This window comes from Peromyscus californicus, unplaced genomic scaffold, assembly GCF_007827085.1.
Source record: "Peromyscus californicus insignis strain IS unplaced genomic scaffold, ASM782708v3 Scaffold_23__1_contigs__length_62951481, whole genome shotgun sequence".
NCBI classification, from domain to species: domain Eukaryota; kingdom Metazoa; phylum Chordata; class Mammalia; order Rodentia; family Cricetidae; genus Peromyscus; species Peromyscus californicus.
In genome coordinates this window covers 48,912,475-48,930,109 of record NW_026294534.1, presented here as the reverse complement: position 1 = coordinate 48,930,109, position 17,635 = coordinate 48,912,475, and the positions used below count along the sequence as shown (strand labels likewise).

Below are 17,635 nucleotides of genomic sequence, written 5' to 3'. Positions count from 1 at the left end.
GAACTGCTGTGGTTCCTTCTCAGTTGGAAGAGGGCCAGTGTAATTAGCTTAGCTTTAAATCTTCATTGTTAGTTAGATGGTAGCTAGTTCAGCATTACTGATAGCAAACTCTTGTGATTATGACCATCCTGACCATCTTTCCTGTCACTATAACTACTTCACTAATTAGTTTGTTATGCCTGTGTTGGGCAGACTCAGACATCCTCCAGTTAAATACAATTTTTTTTGTATTGTGCTACTTCCATCATGGAGAGTCTCTGGATAGCATTGTTTTTCTACAAATGGTCCCCGTTCTTCAGGGTCTACACATGTCTCCGTTTTAGATTGTTTCATAGATAACTTCAATATCTTATTACTGAGTTCCTTAAAGCTAAATACTTTTAAATTGATATATCTCTATGTGTTTATTTCACTGAAGGCTACTCAAATCCTGTACACAATTTATAATCTATTTTACTGTCTTGTTTATTGGAAGGACCTCTCACTGTTGAATGTTAGAATTTTGCAAGCAATAGTAGTCTTTTGGATACCAATCACAGATTAAACTCCTCTACCGAAAAACAAAGCTTCAAATTTTCATTCTTATTAGAGGTTTGTGACCATAATATTAGGTGATATGAAGGTTATGATATTATCAGTTGATTGTGTTAGATATATAGGTTTTTTATGTTTGCAAAGTTTGAGCCATTGGCTTCAGAACTACTTATGTTCAATTCCTGATGAAAATAAACATACTATGGAGAATGTCTATTACTGTTACCTAACCTTGTGACCCCCCAAATCAGATAAATTTCATCTCTTACATGATGGTCACTTGACTTGCTAACATATAGCCAAGCTACCTCTTTATCAAGACCAGCTTCTCCCGGGAATTATTTTCAACAGAGGGTTCTTTTCTCCTTCAAATCATGACTTGTTCTAATAGACTGGAGGCCGTGCTGTCATTCTTCTGGTGGATGTATTATGATTTAGATGTCATTATTTCCTATTGGCAATACTGCCGGTGTTGCATCATTGACTCCCTAAACCACTGTGTAGACAAGCGGTGTTTTGTTTTTGCTGTGTGCTACTTTCAGATCTGGTATTCTGCCCTATCAGTCTGTCATGGCTGGACCAGTACTCTAGTTGTAAATGAATCTCCAAAAATAAAAGAAGCTTAACCGTCATTAGTATTCTTTAGTGTTAGGAGATAAGGTTAAAAAAAAATTGTCCTTTACTTTAAAGGTGTGATAAATAAATAATACTGTGCTCATTATCCTGATATCCTCAGGAGACCGTAGTCCTAAAATTTTCATGGTTACTGTGAACTCATAAGCATCCTGAGTATGTTTTTCTTGATGTCTAGAGCCTCTATTTGATAATGTATTTAAGAAGCTAGCTGGCTGCTTATTCGTATAAATTAGCATGATGTAATTATCACAGTCAAGCAGACCAGGATAAGGTACTTTAGATACCATTGGGCATGGAAGTGTTAACAGTCCCAAAGCAATGAGGCAAATGTATTCTCTTCTGCTTCCTTCTGAAAAGTTAACTTGTTCTTCTGTTTGTACCAATGGAGATGCAAAAAGACAATGGATAGATTAGTAACTACATATTATATACCTTAGCATATAGTTACCTCTTGCAGCAAATTTGTTTTGATATGTCCATAAAGTAAGAGCAACCTAAAATGATTTGCTCCCAAACCAAACTAAATGATGCTGAGAAAAATATCAACAAAGTCCTTAAATTTTTGCCTATGATAAGGGATTCAGATGTTAAAAAAAATAATTAAGCACATTAATTACCCAGATCTTTTACATATTAACTGAGGAAATTTTCAAGTTTCTTTAACCTACTAGTTAACATAACTTTAAAATGAAAATATTTATTAAAATTAGTTATAATACAAAGATTTTGCAAACATTAAATCACTTAATAAAAATAAAATATGATTCTACTTAAATTGTTTATAGCATGATGCCTATCCCAACTGTCATCAGAGAGGCTTCACTCAGCACCTGATGGAAACAGATGCAGAGACCCATAGCCAAACATTAGGCAGAGCTAAGAAAACCTGTGGAAGAGAGGGAGGAAGGACTGTAGGAGTCAAAGGGGTCAAAAACACCACAAGAAAACCCAAAGAACCAACTAACCTCATCCTATAAAGGTTCACAGAGACTGGACAACCAGGGAACCTGCATGGGGCTGACCTAGGCACTCTGTATATATGTTACAATTGTGTAACTTGTTCTTCATGTGGGAGTACTAGCACTGAGAGCAGAGGATGTTTCTGACTCTGTTGCCTGATTTTGGGACCCGTTACTCTGGCCAGATTGGTTCATCCAACCTTGGTGGAGGAGGAGATACCTGGTCTCACAACAACTTGATATACCATGGCTGGCAGATATCCATGGGATGCCCACCTGTATCTGAAGAGAAATGGTGGAGGAGGAATGGATGGGGCAGAGAGGGGGTAAGTGGTGGAGACTGGGAAGATGGGAGGGAGGGGAAGCTGGTTAGGATATAAAAACAAGAAAAATAAATTAATTAAAAATATGTTTAATAATATGTCTAAATCTTAATACATATCAAACAGTAATAAGTAGTATAATAAATGAAAATGATCATAAAACATTTTAATGAATTATTAGTGAAAATAATATGCTATATAAGTAGTGATATTGTTAGCAATAAAACATATTAATTACTTATTTCCCATGAAAGATTTCTTGTATTAGGATTTTAATTTAGTCTGAGACAAATGTTACCAATAAGGTTGATTTGTGATTCATCTTCTTCTTTTGAAGGATAGATTGGCTTAAATACAATTCTCCTTTGAATTTAGTAGACAAAAACCATGGCATGGTATTAACTAATGAATGAGTTCCATTATTGGCATGATAGTTTTGATTGTATTCGGCTATGTAACTGAAAATTCTTAACATTTCAAAATCCATCTTTATGTTTAAGTAATTTGGTTTGGGCCACCACAATAACCCTTCAAGTAGATAGAAATTTCCCCTCCCATAGTTTATGATAATCACATCACTACACAACTTTCAGCTTTACAGAGAGATGTCTTGGTTGTCTGTAATTTCTTGCAGAGTAAAGATTAAAATAAAATAAAATCCTTTATTCACAGTAAGGAAGAAAATAACTTAAAAGTTTTGTGAACAAATAATATATAGAACCTTTTCATTTTATTTTGATAATTTCTTTCAGAGATAAATACAGTATGCTTATATTACACAAAATTAAATGCATTCCATGTTTTGGTCATTAAGTGCTTAAAACAATTACGCTAATTAAAACTTTATCAGTTTTTTTTTTTCTGTAGCGGTCATCTCTTTTAGCATATAAAAAGCCATTTGTTCTTAGGGCTGCTGACACTTTAGTTCTTAATAGTTTAAGCAAATTTTGCCATAGTTATATAAAGTGAAGATTTTTCCAATCTCAGCATTTTTGTCAACTTCATTTTATGAAGAGTGTCCTCCTGCCCTCTTCATTTGATTGGACCATTTTTTTCTCAACTCAAACGAACAAACTTATTTCAAGGCCTTTGGCCGCTTTCTCTTCATTTCTACAATCTCCGTTTGACACACTGTGAGCTCTCTTTCACAGCTTCTCACTGTCTTCATCTTCTCCTGGTCTTGGGGACTGACGTTTTTGAAGTTCTTCTCCGTGCACATCCCCACCTGACAGCCTACGCATGCTTTTCTGACTAATTGTAAATGCTTACAAACCTTCGGACTCTTACCTGTGCAAACTCAAACTCTGAAAACGAACACTTGATCTCCTGCTAAAACCTAAACTCCGCCCCTCCCTCAAGCTTCTGCCTTTTAGTAAGTGACAAATACAGTGGAAAGTGCCTCTATCCAGAGCTTTAAATATCTTTGTGACCCTTTGTCATGTCATACGTTCATTCTTCAAACCACTGTGTTCACGTTTTAAATGAGAACATTTGGGGATTTTTTTTTATTGTATTTTATTTTATTTTATGTGTGACATTTTGCCTCCATGTATGTTTGTGCACCTCCACTAACAGAGGCCAGAATAGGGCATTGAATCCCCTGGATTTAGAGTTACAGACAGTTGTGAGCTTCCATGTGGGTGCTGGGACTCAAACCTGGGTCCTCTGGAAGAACAGCCAGTGCTTTTAACCATTGAGCCATCTCTCCAGCCTGCGATATTCTTTCCTTCAACCTCATTACTCTAGTCTTATGAAAGACACATCATCCATGGTTTATTGTGGATTATTATTTCTTTTTCTTTACTCATCTGTAATTTTGCAGTCCATCTGCCAGCTTTACCATGTTTAGATACAAGTTAGAGCATGTTACTCAAATCCTTCATGTGTCTTCAGGTCTTACTCAGAATAGAAGATAAAACATCTGTAATAGATTAGAGTATCTGATCTAGACATCCATACCTGCCAGGAAGAGGTAAGTACTAAATATTGGCTCAACAACGAAGTCATAAAACAAACAAACAAACAAATAAAAACAAAACCAGAAATACAGCCAGGTAGCCATATCTATGGACTTCCTATCTATTAACTCAACTCTTCAAATCAAAGATAACTTTAAAATGTTGTTGTGGGAACATATACAATTATGAACTTTTCTACTAGTGATGATTCTCTAAACAGCAAGCATAATGATTCAATTGTTGCTTACATTATATGCAATCACAGATATTTTAAAGAATATGTGAACATGTAAATTCTATCCTACTTTACATATGAGATGAGCATCCACAAATCTTGATATGGGCTTGGGACCCTGAAACAGTCACCCATAAGATGACCATATTTTAGAAGCTTATTAATTTACTACTGATACAGGAAAAAAAGATTTATTTATAAGCATATTTGATACAGAGAATTAAAATGGAATAAAATGAAGATCTTTTCTTGTAGGAAATATTTAGGTCAAGTGGAAACAATCTCCTCTTTTGCCTTTAGCATTTGCTGCTGTTTAATTGTTAGTGCATTTAATTAAATGCAACTTTTAACTCCATCATGGTCCAGATATTTTTCTTTTAAATATGGTTAACTTTGTATCACGTGTGTGTGTGTGTGTGTGTGTGTGTGTGTGTGTGTGTGTGCATGTGTGTGTTTGTGCTCTTTAGAAACAACCAGCCAAGCTGTGGTAGTCCATGACTTTAATCCTAGCATTTGGGAGGCAGATGCAGATGCAGATGGATCTCTGAGTTCAAGGCCAGCCTGGTCTACAGAGCTAGTTCCAGGACAGCCAGGGCCACACAGAGAAATTCTGTCTCAAAACAACAACAACAAAAAGAAGTGATATTTTAGAGTAGTATCACTTTTTAATAATACAAGGTGAGTATTTATTTTTTTTGATTGGTTTCTTTGTGTAGTCGCTGGCTGTCTTGGAACTCATCCTGTAGACCAGGTTGGCCTAGAAGGTGATTCTTGATTCTCATTATTTTAAAATGTAGTGACAAATGCTGTATTTCCTGGAAAATACTTACAAGATTTTGGGTGATATTTTATAATTTATTCATTTAAAATTAAATATATAATTGAATAATTAGATTTTCTTTATTTAAATTATTGGTCAATAGGCACTTTTCTTTTTGATTACAGGGTCACTTTTTATTTATTTTATTTTTCATGTTTAATTTTTTTACTGCTTTTATTCAAGTTTATGTGTTTGGGTTCTGATTAGTGAAATATGTATGTGGGGGAGCCTGAAAAGCCTAGAAGAGGACATTGGATCACTTGGAGATGGAGTTACAGGTAATTTAAGTCACTGAGTCCTCTAGAAGAGCAGCAAGTGCTCTTAACTGATAAACTATCTCTCCAATCCCCAGAATCAGATTCCTTTCTCTTTTTTCTTTACATTGAAAATATTTTTTTCATAATATATTCTGATTATGGCCCTCCTCTCCCAACTTTTCTCAGATCTGCCCACCTTCCTACTCACCCAAATCCACACCCTTTTCTGCTCTCTCAGTCTAAACAAAAAAAAAAAAGAAAAATAATAACAAAATAAGATTTTAAATTAATAGAACAAAACAAACAAATGAATAGAAAAACCAAAAAGCCAAAGAAAAAACACAAGAAACACATGTAGACATAGAGGCATAAGCATTGGCACATGCAAATATTCCCTAAAAGCAGCAAATTGGAAACCATAATATGTAAACAATAGAAATGTACGGTAAGGGGGAAAGAGAGAGGGTGGGGGGGAGAGAGAGAGAGAGAGAGAGAGAGAGAGAGAGAGAGAGAGAGAGAGAGAGAGAGAGAGAGAGCAGACAGACAAAAGATAATGAGGCAAAGAAACCTCAAAAATACCATTTAGTTTGTTTTGTGTTGACCATCTACTGCTGGACTGGAACCTGGCTTTAAGAGTTGTCTGTGTAGCCAATGAGACTTCATTAGAACAAAAACAATTTTCATTTGCAACTGGTTATCAATTAGAGGCAGTTTCTGGACTAGGGATGAGAGCTTTGTCTACTTCCGTTCTCAGTGCTGAGATCCCATTAGGCCCAGATGTACACAGGCCCTGTGCATGCTTCCAGAATCAATTTTTAAAAACTAGATCAATGTAGTTACACAGAGACTAATCTCAACTGATTTGGGTAATTTATCCAGTTTTTAAAACAGGTAAAACCTCCACAGTTTAATAATGTATCCCAATTGAAAACTCTCAAATGTTCTCACGTTCCAGAAGTGGTTCATGAATGGGGATATAGGATGTATTTTTACTTCTAGACAACTGTTTTTACGTTCTGGCTTTTATGTTTCAAAATAAATACATTTTAAAAATCAAACCTAAATGAAAATAAAGTCCATAATGTTAAATTGAAGTTAGAGCACTGATGAATTTCAATTTAAGTAGTTAAAATTCAAATAGAGTTCTACCTTATAGTCTTCAAAATAAATTACTCTGCCTCGTGTTGTATTTATGTCATATTAAATAGCAACAGCTTATCATTTCCTGTTCCTAAGGTTGTCAATAATTGTATTCGCCAAAGATAGTGGATGATGACTTTTCTTTGATATATGGGCAACAGACCTTGAGCAGGCATTATCTTTTTGGATATAAAGTTAATTAACTTGTAAAACAAGTATGTAATTGTAGAAAAACTAAGAGTGGGCATATTTCTTTAAAGCACTCCCGCGGTGATTTATTTTGAAGTATTAAGCAATCAACCTCATTATCCTTTTTAGCAGCTGAGGAGTGTCACATGGCACTAACCTTTGTCCATTATTCTTCACTAGTCTCTTGCTTAGCTGGTTATGCATCCTTCTAAACTCCTGTTGCTATGTCTTTGGATATCTATAATTTTTAAAGGCAGCCATGTGCTCTGTGAGGAATCTTTTATTGAGTTCTCACTTCTTTCCTCCCTAACCCCGCCTAGTGCTGGAACTCGAGCTGGTGCTCGGACTATGGAGGAAGCAGTCCACTCATTATGAGAAGCGGGCAGGTTTCAGTTATTCCTCCCTGACCATGTGTGCTTGGGTTGCTCCTGTTGGGAATCCCACCCACCATGATGTGACCAGCTCGGGTTATAGATTTACCCAGTGTAGACAAGTGGGAAGATGAGACTGTGCTAAGATCATCCCACTCAGGTGACCCTGGGACTAACAGCCACTGCCTACTGGTAGCCATCTCTACCCAGGCCACTCTAACAACAGGATCTGTTTTGTTACAGGAAGCAGAACTACCCCGTTCAGAACAGCTAAAACACAGAATCATGAAACCATAACAATTATTTTTAAGTCACTAAAGTTTCTATTAGAGAGATGTAACAGGCAAGACCTTTTTACCTGATTCAAAGTTGGCTCAACAGCTTTATCCCTTCTCCTTTTCCATTGTTACTCAAGGTCAAGATGTCTTCTTCCATGTGTTGCTGGAGTTATTAGTCTGTTGCTAGGCACATAGGGATGTGACTACCTGAGGATGTTATATGAATCACAAGAAAAGAAGACACAAGGAACAGACCTTCTGCTATAAGGCGAATTTTTTTTAAAGCTGTTATAATTTTTATTCAATTAGTATTAATTTAACTTTAAAGAGGCTAACCCATGTCCACAGAGGCATTAAATAAATCTATATTAATCAATAGAATTAACAGTAATTTAGGGATTTGGGGAAGAGTCAACCTAAAATCTCCCCTTTTCCTTCTCTTTTAAGTTTGGCTTAAGTTTGGAATAGTTACAAAATTAAAATGGAAAAATAATACCATAAGGAGAAAGAGAAATGTTTAATAAGTGAGGATTGCAAAAGTGATGATCAATAACCATACTATAACCTCAGAGGTGACCATAATAAGATTATCTTCTAGGGGGATGGAGAGATGGCTGAACAGTTGAGAGTACTGAGTACTTCCTTGTTCTTGCAGAAGACCCAAGTTCAACTCCAAGCACCCATATGGCAGCTAACAACAATCCATGATTCCAGTTCTGGAGGATCTGATGCCCTCTTATGACCCCTACAGGCACCAGGCACACACATGGTTCACTGATATACTATTTGATGGCAGAGTTATAAAGCATGCTATATAACATTTATAAGCATACAACAAAATAAGTAAATCTTAAAATAAATGTTCCTTTAGTGTCCACCTTATATTATGAATGAGACCTACTCACTGTTGGCAATGTTGCTCTGTGAATGGATGCTGTATGCCAAGTTCATCTACTAACATTAAAACGGTGAAGCGGCACCCAATTCCACATCCTGGGATTAGCAGATCAAATGAGAATATTGCTATACTTGATTCAGGAATTTTGATAAGGCATAAAGGAAGAGGTATTGCTTAAAATGTTATTTTCATTGTTTGATTTCCAAAGCACTTTTTAAAGCTTTTTTTTCCCTATTCACATCATCAATAACTGCATCCAAAAGTGAGGAAATATCCAATAAACTAAATAGTTCCCTAAACACCTTTCCTTGAGGGTTAGTTTATTCCAAAAACATCTCTCCCTGGTGCATTGCTTCCTGGAATTCATATCCCTCTGTTTTAGAATTCCTTTAACTCAGGAAGAAGAAGGAGATTTGAAAATTATGCAGAGCAGTGAAGAGTATGTACGTGAGTGGCTTGGAAGTAGTAATAAAATCCTCTTCCCTCTACATTTTCAAATTGCACTTGGGTAAAGTGTAAAGGTAACTGTTTTTATTTACAAAAGGGACACATTCAAACTATTTATTAAATGTGTTTTGAAACTGTTCTCAGAGGCAAGTCACCCACAAAAAATAAGTACAACATACAGCTTTATTTATGTAGTCATACAGCCAATCTTTGTTGCCCCAGTCCATTCTAAATGTATAACCGGAAGAGTTTAAGGCTTAGCTCTCCAAGATCACATGGGGGCTTTCTCAAGTGGGAGCCTTGAGCCAAGCTGGGGAGAGAAGGCTGCGGGGGAGGAGAAAAAAGGCGGGGGAGGGAAAGGAGAGAAAGGGAGGGAGGAAAGGAAGAGGGTGAATGAGAATACCATCTGGAGTGTAGTCTCATATGTTTCAAGCATGTGGGCATCACTGTCTAGACTGTAACAAAGAGGTGACCATGGTGTTTTGGGGGGCTCTGTACACACTGAGACTGCACCGCATGCCCATCTGGCGCCTTACCTAAGTTCACACCGGGAATTAGGCGCTCCTGATCCTGTGCTAGGCAAGCACACAGGTTCCTTAGAGAGGCCACAGGTTCTCCGGTGTGCTGAATCAGTTTTCTAAGGGGAAGGGAAGGGTCCCATCTGCTGGAGCTTTAGCTCAATCCGGAGGTTTCTGGCTATTGAGGGAGGGGTGTGTGAGCTGAGTGAGGGGCTGGAAGACCTCTCAGCTAATAGCAGCAGGAGGTGCAGGCTTGCAAGGGCGGAGAAGCGTCATTTGGTGCTGCCAAATCTTAACCTGGGCCCTAGGTGCTGGCCGACTCCAGTGGAGCTGCCTCTGCTCTCCATAGTGTTCTCTGGAAGCTGTAGCTAGAGAGCCGGTCCAGCTTGAGGATCCTCTGCCCCCCCTCCACGCAACGTACCTGGCCTGAGCTGCAGGACCCACATTCTTGGGGAACCCTCCTATCGGGGACCGGTCCAGACTGGGTTGCCTCTGCTCGCTGCCGCCGCCGCCGCGCCCGCCTCGCTGCGATCCCACCAGTACCATGGAGGAATTCTCCCACTGCCCGCCCGCTCTGGGCGACTTTGACTCCAGAATATCTGGCCTGGCGCCTTTCGGGTGAGCTCCGAGGGGGAACCGGTCTCCCTGCCGGTTCGAGATTACCCGAGGAAAAAGAGGATCCCCTAGTCCCAGCGCTGCAAATCGACTCCTCCGTCAGCGTCTACATCCTCCATCCCTTCCTCCTAAGCCTCTGGGTTTGTTTATATAGCATCTGGCAGCCGCGAGGCAGCGGCCACCCCTTCCTGGCGACTCGCCCTCCCCTCCCGGCCCCTAGGCTCCCGCACGTGGTAGGCACCAGTATCGTCGCCAGCAGGCAGGCGACAGCCAGCGGGAGGCGGACGCCTGGGTGCCAGCGCCACGCGCGCGCGTTCTCGCCGTCCTCACTCATCCTCCGCGCGCCCTCTCCCACTTGCCTCTAAAGCCGGGTCACACTTGGCATTTGCCGCCCGCCCCGCCATCCGTCCCTTGACGTGCAGAGGAGATCGGAAACACTGCCCCGGAGGTGCTGGTGATGGTTCGCTGGGTTCGTTCAGTTGCTGGAAAAGAATGGTAACATGAACAGTGGAGCGTGAGAGCGTCGGCAGGGGAAGGGGACGAGATTGATGGGCAGAGAGCACACTTCCCTGAGGATCTCATTCCCTGGACTGCACGGACAAGGGACGTCTTTGCGCCTGCACTTCCTGGCTGGACTCTGCTGACATCTGTAGCCTCCTTTCGCCAGGTTCCCAGGTCGCCTAGAATGCTGCCCGCAGAGGAGTGGTCTGACAGCACATGAGGATCCAGGAGTTTGTGAGCCCTTCTTCAAACATAGTTCTGACCTGGTTATGGTGTCCCTGGATCCTGCCTGGCAAGCTGGCTCCACAGGGAGTTGAACTTGAGTTCAGGTGGGTTATCCCAAGGCAAGCAAAGGAAGAGCTGTTTGGGGAAGATAAGGAAGGTGATGTTCCAATGTCAAAAGTGGACACTATTCTTCCAGACACTTGACTCGACCAAGCCACTCCCTCCCATTCAGTTCTTGATCTTAATCTCCGACTCTACATCCTGGACCTCCCACTCTAAGGGCGGGGGATGGTGGGCAAACAGCGACAGAAAAACACCTCCTATTTACTGCTGACATTTCTAGCATGCTCTTGACTTCCTCATAACTTATCATTATTCTATGAAACGATCGTATTTACTCCACTGCTTTATATTAATGGAGGTCAATAGACTTAATGATTTCCTCAGTTGAGTCATTTATTTCTAAGCCAATAGATAATGCCGTCGTCATAGTTTTCTGGAGAAAAGTAACTGTGCGTTTGTTCTGCAGATGGCCAACTCCCTCTGAACCCTGCAGATTGGTGCTGAGCACGCAACAAAAGTTTGTAGCTTCCCCTCAGTTTCTGGTGCTGCCCAGGAGAGAGGAAAGGACTTTGGCATTAAACCCAAGAAGCAGGCAGGGAGACTTCTCTAACTTTTCTCCACTGTTACCATTTGCAATGAAGAGGAAACAGAAGAGGTTTCTGCAGATGACTTTGCTATTCACTGTGGCTTTAATTTTCCTGCCCAATATTGGTCTCTGGTCTTTGTACAAGGATAAACACCTCGTGAAATCTGCAGAACCTGCGGAGCATCAGGTAAGTACCAGCCAGGGCAAGGGTAGCAGGAGGTTGGATTAGGTATGCACCCTGCCTTGGGGGCAAGTGAGGGAAAGGTGTGGGGCATTTCTCCCAAGTCCTCATAGGACAGATTTTACAGACTTCAGGGGACTTTGGGCTTTGAACAGGTCCTGGTTCCCAGCCAGTGGCATGGTGAATGGAACATAAAATGAGAAAGAAGCATCCGAGGTCAAGATGAAAAGGTATACTCTCCCAGTTGGTCACAGATTGATTTTTGACTTGAAGAGGGAAGAAGGCAGCTGCCTTTTCTGGGAGGCAGAAGTGGATTTGGTACAAGTTCAGTTGCAGGGATTGGTTTTTGCTTGCTGTCTTGTGTGTATGTCTATATTAAGTACATCTGGCCAATTAAGTTATTCAAATTTTAAAGTGGTTTTCCAAAACCAGTTCCTTGTTTGCTGTATTCTTAACTTGAATTCTTTTGCTCAGCAAAGCGTTCTTATCCTGTGGAAACTTAAAGTTTGTCTTTTGTCTCCCCTGTTGCTGATGTGGTGGGGTAGTCTGTAGAGGCAACTGTTAAGAAGGTATAGGCAATTTCCCCCAACATTTGATGTATTTGTTGCTAAAAGGTGTTCTTTATGTGATAAACAATGCACAGGGATATATTTTGCTTTTCTTCTACTTAGCATGTAACCATTATAATGAATATGTTTGCAACATGGCTTATTCCCATGTCCAAGTAATTTTCATAGGGCATTAACAATGCCAAATATCCTTCATAAAATGCTGATGAAAGTCAATACTTTTGAATTCCTTCTGATTAGTAAATACAGCTTGAATTTGAAAAAAAAAGTTTGAACAAGGAATTGCAATCTACTTCATGAAAACCATATACTTTTCCAGTCAGTACCATGCGTTGCCCTAGAATATTAATATTCTTAATTTCATGGGTCATCACCCTTGTATTCTATGTGCTTTTCACACATAGAAGAGGCTCAGTAATCCACTTCTGGACAACAGCAATATGTATTAATGGTAATTGATTATTTGTTCCTATAGTAAGAAAAGTTTAACTTTCTGTTTATACAGTGAGTAGATAGTTGTAACTTATATGGAAGTGATCTGATGTTTTTCATTATGAGAAATTGTTACAAGTTTCTGGACTTTAAAGAAAACTCTATGCTTTGGATTTTTAGTACATTGGAATTTTGAGGGAAAAATACTGACATACTTTCATTTAGTTGTTGATCTTGATCATACTTTCTAGACATAAATTCTGTCTAGATTTGCTTTAGATTGAAGTATTATGGGGTGTGTCATGCCAATAAATCCAGAGGGGATGGAGACTTTGGCTGTGACTCCACATGATACATAGATCACTTACTTTTCCAGTCTTTTATTTGGAGCAAAGTAATGTTAAAAGTAGTAGTCAATATCAAAATTTCCACCAAATTAGGAAAATAAAGATGTTTTATGGACTAATTAGTAATACAATCTGAATAATTGGCTAGGATGGTTAACATGCAACTCTAATTAATTAATCTTATTAATGAGACCTTAACAACTTTAACTTTGGCTATTGATTCTGAGGCTTAATGAGAAAGGCGTTTGTCCATTAGCAAAAAGAAAAAAATTACATTTCAGCTGTGAATGATCCCTAATCTCCAGAGAGGTTTGCCTGTTTTGGTTCTTATGACATGAAGCTAATACTCAATTTTCAGTAACAAAATGATGGAGCTGAAAGGTTTGAGTGGTAGAAAAGCAGCTAGTTGTACTTTCTGAAAGTTTCATGCAGCACAGAGAAAAATGTTGATACCACCAATGGATATCTTGCAGTATAAAAACCCAATGGAAAAGTTTTAGAATTTTTGTAAGAAGAAAAGATACTGATAAGCTTATGATAAATATTCCCATGTACTTTAGTACTTCAATTCACATAACAAATTTCACAATTTTCCCTTTCTTACAGATAAAAAAAATGATATGGAATGTTCACATCACTATGTAATTTTTGGATGAGTAAAAGTTAGTAGGTTTGGCTGAACAAAACGTCATGTATGATGACACACACTTCATGTTGTGATATTGGGATATAATACTTTGCTAATGTACCTATACTTCAGTGTTAGTGATTTATATGCTATTGGTTGTGCACACAGGTTTTCAATGGCCAATGTAAACCGTGTTATTGAAATTCAGCAATTTATTTTCAAAAGACACTTTGAGAAATCAGGGGTTACTACTTTTATCTTGGTGTTGAAAAATGCTGAGGATGAGAATGATACACAAATGGTAGCTCTGACAGCAACAACTGCTGAAGCTATTCAGAACACGTCACACACTGATAAGAGTCGGTGTATGTTCACAGCTGTTGTGTGTGAAACCACTAGTGTTTCTTGTTCGCAGTGTGGAAAACTCTACATGGGGTTAAATAAGTACAGCATTATACTGAGCAGCAGGGAAATACCTCAAGATAAGAACGTGATATATCATGAAATCATTGGAATCTTTCTCAAATGTCCAGTTTTTTTTCCTTTTTTTTTTTGCCAGATTACATCACTAACACTCTCTCTACCTAATATCTAATTTAAATTGTATTTATTTTGCAGTGTGAGATGAATTGAAAGAAGGTAATACTTAATTCACAGGAAAAAACTGTTCTCATCTTTTTGAAGTTTGGTATTTAACACATTCTACTCTATTACTACAAATTGTTTATGCTTATTGTAGCTTTATCTTAAATACAGCATTTATCATAATTCTGCTTAATGCCAAAGAGGAAGCAAACAATTTCATAAGAATTCTTAAATTACTCTTCTAACGGGTTTTTGTGGCTTCCCTTTTTACATCATAAATTCAAATAAAATTGATAAAATAATATTGATAACAATGTAAGCAAGTGGACATTACAAGGTTGAAATAAAATATCTAAAATTAATCTTTGGCATTTTTTAAGATTTAAGATATTTATTTGCATGTTTTTGCATATTATGATTATTTGCTGTTTTCAGTTGACTTGATTTGTTCATTTTCTCTTTTTGTTGTTATTTTAAAAACTATCTCATTTATGTTATTTAAATAATATATCCGTATAGTACAATTAATAACAGTTTATTGATTGTAAATATGATATTTGGATTGATATGTGATTGCTGGGTGCTAAATCTTAATTTTTTCTTTCATTTTAAATATGTGAAATGCTACTATTCTCTGGTTAAAATTGTATTAAACTCAGCTACAAACTTGGATCATAAGCTGTATAACTGGATGCTATGTAAAATAATGCAATAATTTAGAGTCAATTACTCCCCTTATAAAATTATACATATTTCCCTTATCATTTACTCAAGTGTGTGTAGGAAGACTCCCCTAAACATTTTTATTTTTTAAAATATTCAAGAAATTAACCAGCTTTACAACTTAGTTGGAAATAGGAGCTGCAAACAGAACACAAGACTGTTCACAACACGAAGAGGCTTTTGCAATTTTGCAATTTAAAAAATAAAAATGTAAAATCCATAAATTTTTAAGCATGAATTTCTAAGAACTGTTCAGAATGGATAATTTATGGAAACTTACACTTGTGCTATGTTTTCTGGTAGATGTGAAAAAAAAAAAAAACACAACAAAAATTCCCAAACTAGACACTCATTTTGGATATATGGGCTTTCTTTATTTTTATTTATTTTCAGAATTTATGTTTATATCATAGATCTGTCATGTCTGACATATAATGAGATGCATAAAGTCCCAAGAGATTACCTTCTTGGATGTGGAATTTTTGTGAGGGAATCGCCTGTTTCCTATTTGACTATGTGACAAGTGATGCTTCAATTCACTTTCCAGCACTAAATACCCTTTCTTGAAAGACATTCTGGAGAATCTTCAACTTTGCCTAACTCTTCCAGTGTTAACCACTTCCTCATTTTAAGGGAAGTCTTCAATTTGACAGAGAATATTATTTTTTCCACAGTGTGTATGTGCATGTGTTAATTTTTATATTTTAATATAAGCACATTGGATACTTAGTACCCAGCATATACAAACTGTTTCGTGCATTCTTTTCTTACGTTAATCACTAAATTTGAACAAACTGTGTGTCCTTTTCCCATAAAACTTTTTAGATATTGGAAATGCTAAGGAGAGGAAATGAAGATTAATGGTTATCACTTTGTACCACCATAGTCCACTTTTAGTATGATACATGTGGAATGATCCGAGTTGTTCTTAATGAGCTGTAATGTGGAGTTTAAATTAGAGATTGTAAGGAAATTTTAAAAAATTTGTTGAAAGTCCCTTCAAAATCACTATAGGATAGCCCTGTGACAAACATTTTGATTCTTTCCTATGACACAGCAAGTCACTACATGATGAGTTCATCCCATTTCCCTATGGGAGATCATGTGAAGTACCATGTTTTGCTACCAATCTGATTAAAAAAAAAAGCAAAAAACAAAAACAAAAAATGAAATAGTTTTTCATTTTCCTCTTCTCATTTTTGAGTTACATATGCTAGGCTGAATTAAATACTCTCAAATAGGTTATACTGTAATAGGAACCGAGTCAAGCTGGAATATGAAGGAAAAGTATGAAAAAGGCTGAGTAATTTAAGATGTATGCAGAAACACACTGAGTAAATTGTTAGGAGTAGCCATGACAACCTTTAGGGAATTTTCATCCATTTCTCTTCATAAATATTTTATGCCAATGAAGATCATCAAGGGGACATCTAGACTTACCTCACAGCAAAAGCTAAGAATCAAAGAAAGAGGAATTCCCTTACCTAAAATCCTGAGTGGAAAGAGAGGTGGGCACATTTGTGATGCAATGATTTTTTCCTTGCTTGGCTTGCTGATGGTGAAGAGATTAAGAAAAGCATATTCAGGATACTTGAAGCCCTGTCAAAGGACGAGGATGTGATCTGTGTGTGTGTGTGTGTGTGTGTGTGTGTGTGAGTGTGTGTGTGTGTGTGTGTGTGTGTGTGTGTGTGTGTGTGTGTGTGTGTGTGTTTGCGGTAGTATTCATGTAGAAACAAACATGTATGGGGCATTCAGAGGACAGCAAGAAAGAGAAAAATAAACCAACCTTAACCAGATATTGGTTACACTATCCCTCTCACACAATAGAGCTTTGGATTCCAAGATGGCCCTCAGGTGGAACTGTTATGCTTGAACGGCAGCAGAAAGGACCAAATAAAAATCATGTGTGATGGAGAAGATGCTCTAGATGCATAATTTAAAGTTTATAAGGAGATAAGACACCTGCAAAGGATCCACATCATTTCCTTCACCTTTCTCTGTTACTATAATAATGTCTTTTTGTGATAAACACATAAGGTGGTAGCAGAGAAGGGATAAAAGTATATTAAGGTTTTACTTCCAATATTATTGATGAAGAAGGAGGGCTGGATTAGCAATACTCTCAACTGAAATGTACTCATTTCACATACTCACCTAACAGCATGCATACACTCAGACATACAACCACACACATGATCTCATTATGAAACTTTTACATATGCCCAACTATTTCATTTTCGACCACATTTTAACTTCTGAAGTTTCTTGCTTTTCCATTGTGTTGAATCTGTAATAGACTGTTAGACAAACCTGAAGCACCATTTAAATACGGTCAATACAATTCTAGGACACAGCAAATGCATCTGTCTCTGGAAATTCGTGCATCTACTTAGCAAAAGAGAAAAATCACAAAAGGATGAAGATGCTAGAGGCTGCACACATTATAAATGAGAGAACTCAAGTTTTAATATAATTGACATGACTGTGGATTCCACAGAGTGTACTGGCAGCTACCAACTGTTGTAAGCAGTATTGGTATCTCAATGAGGGCCAGTAATGTTGATTTTAACTCATTTCAAGAGTCCAAGGACTCATACAATAGTATTTCAGATTTTGA

The 17,635-nt window shown here is 37.8% G+C and overlaps 2 protein-coding genes across 2 annotated transcripts in view; one reads left to right on the top strand and one right to left on the bottom strand.

The window, feature by feature from the left end:
• Positions 1-9,210: 9,210 nt before the first annotated feature.
• LOC128119321 (uncharacterized) lies at positions 9,211-10,825 on the bottom strand. The gene is made up of 5 exons (XM_052752741.1): positions 10,775-10,825; positions 10,538-10,660; positions 9,985-10,284; positions 9,582-9,682; positions 9,211-9,369 (listed from the first exon to the last, which is right to left on the bottom strand). Exons 1-5 carry the CDS (start codon positions 10,823-10,825, stop codon positions 9,333-9,335), a joined length of 612 nt encoding a protein of 203 aa, XP_052608701.1. The 3' UTR covers positions 9,211-9,332.
• Galntl6 (polypeptide N-acetylgalactosaminyltransferase like 6) overlaps positions 10,169-17,635 on the top strand; it is a 1,088,908-nt gene continuing 1,081,441 nt past the window's right edge. Inside the window, exons 1-2 of the mRNA XM_052752327.1 lie at positions 10,169-11,008; positions 11,434-11,740. Coding sequence (XP_052608287.1) covers positions 10,896-11,008; positions 11,434-11,740 — 420 coding nt within the window. The 5' untranslated portion in view covers positions 10,169-10,895. The remainder of the gene's footprint in view (positions 11,009-11,433; positions 11,741-17,635) is intronic.

Bases quoted from the DNA above. Each gene is read 5' to 3' on its own strand.
- LOC128119321 (XM_052752741.1), bottom strand. From the start codon at position 10,825: ATGTCAGCAGAGTCCAGCCAGGAAGTGCAGGCGCAAAGACGTCCCTTG. The intron at 10,661-10,774 runs GTGCAGTCCAGG...ATTCTTTTCCAG, and splicing joins CGCAAAGACGTCCCTTGTCC to CAACTGAACGAACCCAGCGA. The intron at 9,370-9,581 runs GTAAGGCGCCAG...CCTCCCCCGCAG, and splicing joins AATTCCCGGTGTGAACTTAG to CCTTCTCTCCCCAGCTTGGC.